Genomic DNA, 3,199 nt, shown 5'->3' with positions numbered 1-3,199 from the left:
TATTACACATAAATGCTCTCACTAAGAGGGACATAAGTCATTACTACCAAAATTTCACTGTGAAATTTTGGTAGTAATGACTTATGTCCCTCTTAGTGTGAGGCATTTATGTGTAATAATGCCCTCTATACAATATAAATTAATATTTTCAAAAGAAAAAAATTATTTTCGAATTTTTTTCTCTTATGAGGTTTTTCACGCTAACTACCTGATAATTTCTTGTTAAGATTCCTTATTAAGAAGTTATCCTTAATTGTTAAATTTATATATATATATGTGTGTGTGTGTGTGTGTGTGTGTGTGTGTGTGTGTGGTGTGTGTGAAGGTGCATGACTCAGTGGTTAGGGCATCGAGCTTACGATCGTGAGGTTGTGAGTTCGAATCCCGGACCGGGATGTGTGTTGTGTTCTTGAGCAAGACACTTTATTTCATGTTGCTCCAGTTCACTCAGCTGTAGAAATGAGTTGCGATGTCACTGGTGCCAAAGCTGTATCGGCCCCTTTGCCTTTCCCTTGGATAACATCAGTAGTGTGGAGAGACAAAAAACACAAAGAATGACGATGCATTATCTACGATTTGTTTAGATTACACGTGTGCCGAATAGCCTGGAACAATGCAAACGCTGCACATTGCAGTATGCATATTTAATCGATCCTTCATATGATCGAATAATTTTCCAGGAATACAGAGCAACAAGCTACCAGTCTATATTTTGGCAAGCTTAAATGCTTTTGCTAAATTTTATATACATTGAGATAATGTGGAAGGAGGTTGACAAGATATAAAACAAAAACATTGTCTCTTTTTTATTACCCAATGCCCATTGCATGGTCAAGGGAAGTGTCCTTACCAGATACTCTCAGCTGAATGTGAACTATTGGTTGCATGTATTTTATCACGATAGAATTGTATCTTAATCTGAGCTGAGTGCTTGTGTATTACCTTATAGCTTCCTCAGAGCAGAAACAACTGTGAGCCATAGAATTGAGTATGTCATTCCTGTTGTCTTGTAACTTTATTAATTCTTCCTACGCTCTATACTCGCCTAACGCTTAATGAACGAAAATTAGAATACTTACTGGCTGGATACATATGTTTTGACTATGTCCGATTTGGGGCAAGTGAGGTTGTAGCACAACCACGATATACACACATGTAATAGGAGAACTAGAACGCTCATGCGGTAGCTTCCTGGAATACTGAGTTTGAAGTAGCTCGTCACAGAACCACTGATGATAACGCCGAACATAAACATTGAGATATAAGTTGCACCTGTATGGAGAGTGGATTCAGACAGTTTTATAAGTCATGAGTTTTTCAGAGGGAGAGAGAGAGAGAGAATGAGATAGAGATAGAGATAGAGAGAGAGTGAGAAAGAGACATGGTGAGAGAATACGTGTCATTGTGTTAGATATGTTATGTGAGAATAAGAGAGGAAATGGTTAGAAAATGGAGGAATAAAAAGGCCAAGAGGAGATGGATGTGGAAGACAAAATCAGAGAAAAAGGAACAGTGGTAAAGTGACAGAAAGAATGTTCCTGATGAGGAGGGAAAATGGGTGCGTAAAGGTGAAAGGATAACTTGATGAGATGAACGATGAAAATATAATTCATGCGCGTCTTTTCAGCTGAAGGCCCAGCAATTTCCAGATGAAGGCGCATGGCTCAGTGGTTAGAGCATCGAGCTTACGATCGTGAGGTTGTGAGTTCGAATCCCGGACCGGGATGTGTGTTGTGTTCTTGAGCAAGACACTTGCTCACGTTACTCCAGTTCACTCAGCTGTAGAAATGAGTTGCGATGTCACTGGTGCCAAAGCTGTATCGGCCCCTTTGCCTTTCCCTTGGATAACATCAGTAGTGTGGAGAGACAAAAAACACAAAGAATGACGATGCATTATCTGCGAGCAAGTATAAATTCAAAGTTCAAATAAGTTATTTTTATCTGTTAAAAACTAATGGTAAAGTGGCCAGCAAACATAATCAAATAGGCAAAATATATCTTAAAAGTCAGGATACAATACGCACTTTATTTACATTAGTTACATTTGACGGATATTTGTCCCCATCTTGTATATCATCTGATATACCCTCCAGCCTTCATCAGGTGTCTTGGGAAATTTCGAACCTGGGTTCTCATTCCTAAGGTATTTTTCGATGTAATTATTATTGGAATCGAACTCGGAATCTTGGGGTTAGTAGCCCGCACTCTTAACCACTATGCCATATGCCCGTGGGCAATTATGGAGTTAATTTTAGGGCTTATAGATCAAATACTTACCTATCTTTCCTTAATACCGGTTCCCGTGTGCTATTCGTATCTGTACTCGGCCTGCTTAGGAGGTTGTTGTGTCCTAGCATATGTGCTGCTTCTTTTAGTTTTCGTATTTTCCAGTGGTGTTCTCTGTCTATTATTTTAACTTCATCCCACAGGGGGAGGTGGTCTTCATTTTTCCATACATGATCAGCTATAATCGATTTATCAATATCTCCTCGTGTCACAGCTTTGCGATGTTCCTCTACTCTTATTTTGAGGGGGCGGCATGTTTTGCCTTTGTATAACCTACCACAGCTGCATGGGATGGAGTACACGCAGTCTTTGGTAATATTCTCTTCTATTGGTGGTTTTACTTGAAGAAGATATTTGCGAAGTGTTGTATTACTCTTGAATACTGTCCTGATGTCATATGGGCCGCATATCTTTTGTATCTTTTCGGAGGGGCCCTTCACATAGGGTAGACAGACTGTGGACAGTTTATTGGCTATATCCTCTCTTTTCTTCATAATTGAAGTGGATAGTATGTTTTGGGGGAAGTTGTCGCTTAATAGATTGTTACTGAGCTTGATCATTTCTCCGTGGTGGGCATCACGATCGCTACTTATATTCTTTGATCGATGTTTTAGGCACTGAGCAATCCCTCTCTTCACACAGTATGGATGGTGGGAATTGAAGTTGAGGTATCGTCCAGTGAAGGTCGGCTTGCGGTATACTGATGTCCTGAATCTATACTTGGTGCGTGTTATTAATACGTCCAGGAATGCTAGCTGATTGTCTTTATCCTTTTCCATTGTGAACTGTATGGATGGCTTTGTTATATATATATATATATATATAATGGCGAACCTATAGCTAAACCTTCTTGTTGTCGATATATATCAAAGTCCATACTGAAGTAGGTAGTTTCTATACAGAAGGTCAACAT

At 39.3% G+C, this 3,199-nt stretch overlaps 1 protein-coding gene across 1 annotated transcript in view; it reads right to left on the bottom strand.

Annotated features, from left to right (window-relative positions):
* The window catches only part of LOC115210778 (solute carrier organic anion transporter family member 2A1-like), a 54,748-nt gene that overhangs the window by 15,246 nt on the left and 36,303 nt on the right, over positions 1-3,199 (bottom strand). Inside the window, exon 8 of the mRNA XM_029779500.2 lies at positions 1,080-1,272. Coding sequence (XP_029635360.1) covers positions 1,080-1,272 — 193 coding nt within the window. The remainder of the gene's footprint in view (positions 1-1,079; positions 1,273-3,199) is intronic.

Source organism: Octopus sinensis, linkage group LG4, assembly GCF_006345805.1.
Source record: "Octopus sinensis linkage group LG4, ASM634580v1, whole genome shotgun sequence".
Lineage (NCBI taxonomy): Eukaryota > Metazoa > Mollusca > Cephalopoda > Octopoda > Octopodidae > Octopus > Octopus sinensis.
This window is presented reverse-complemented; position numbering and strand designations above follow the sequence as displayed.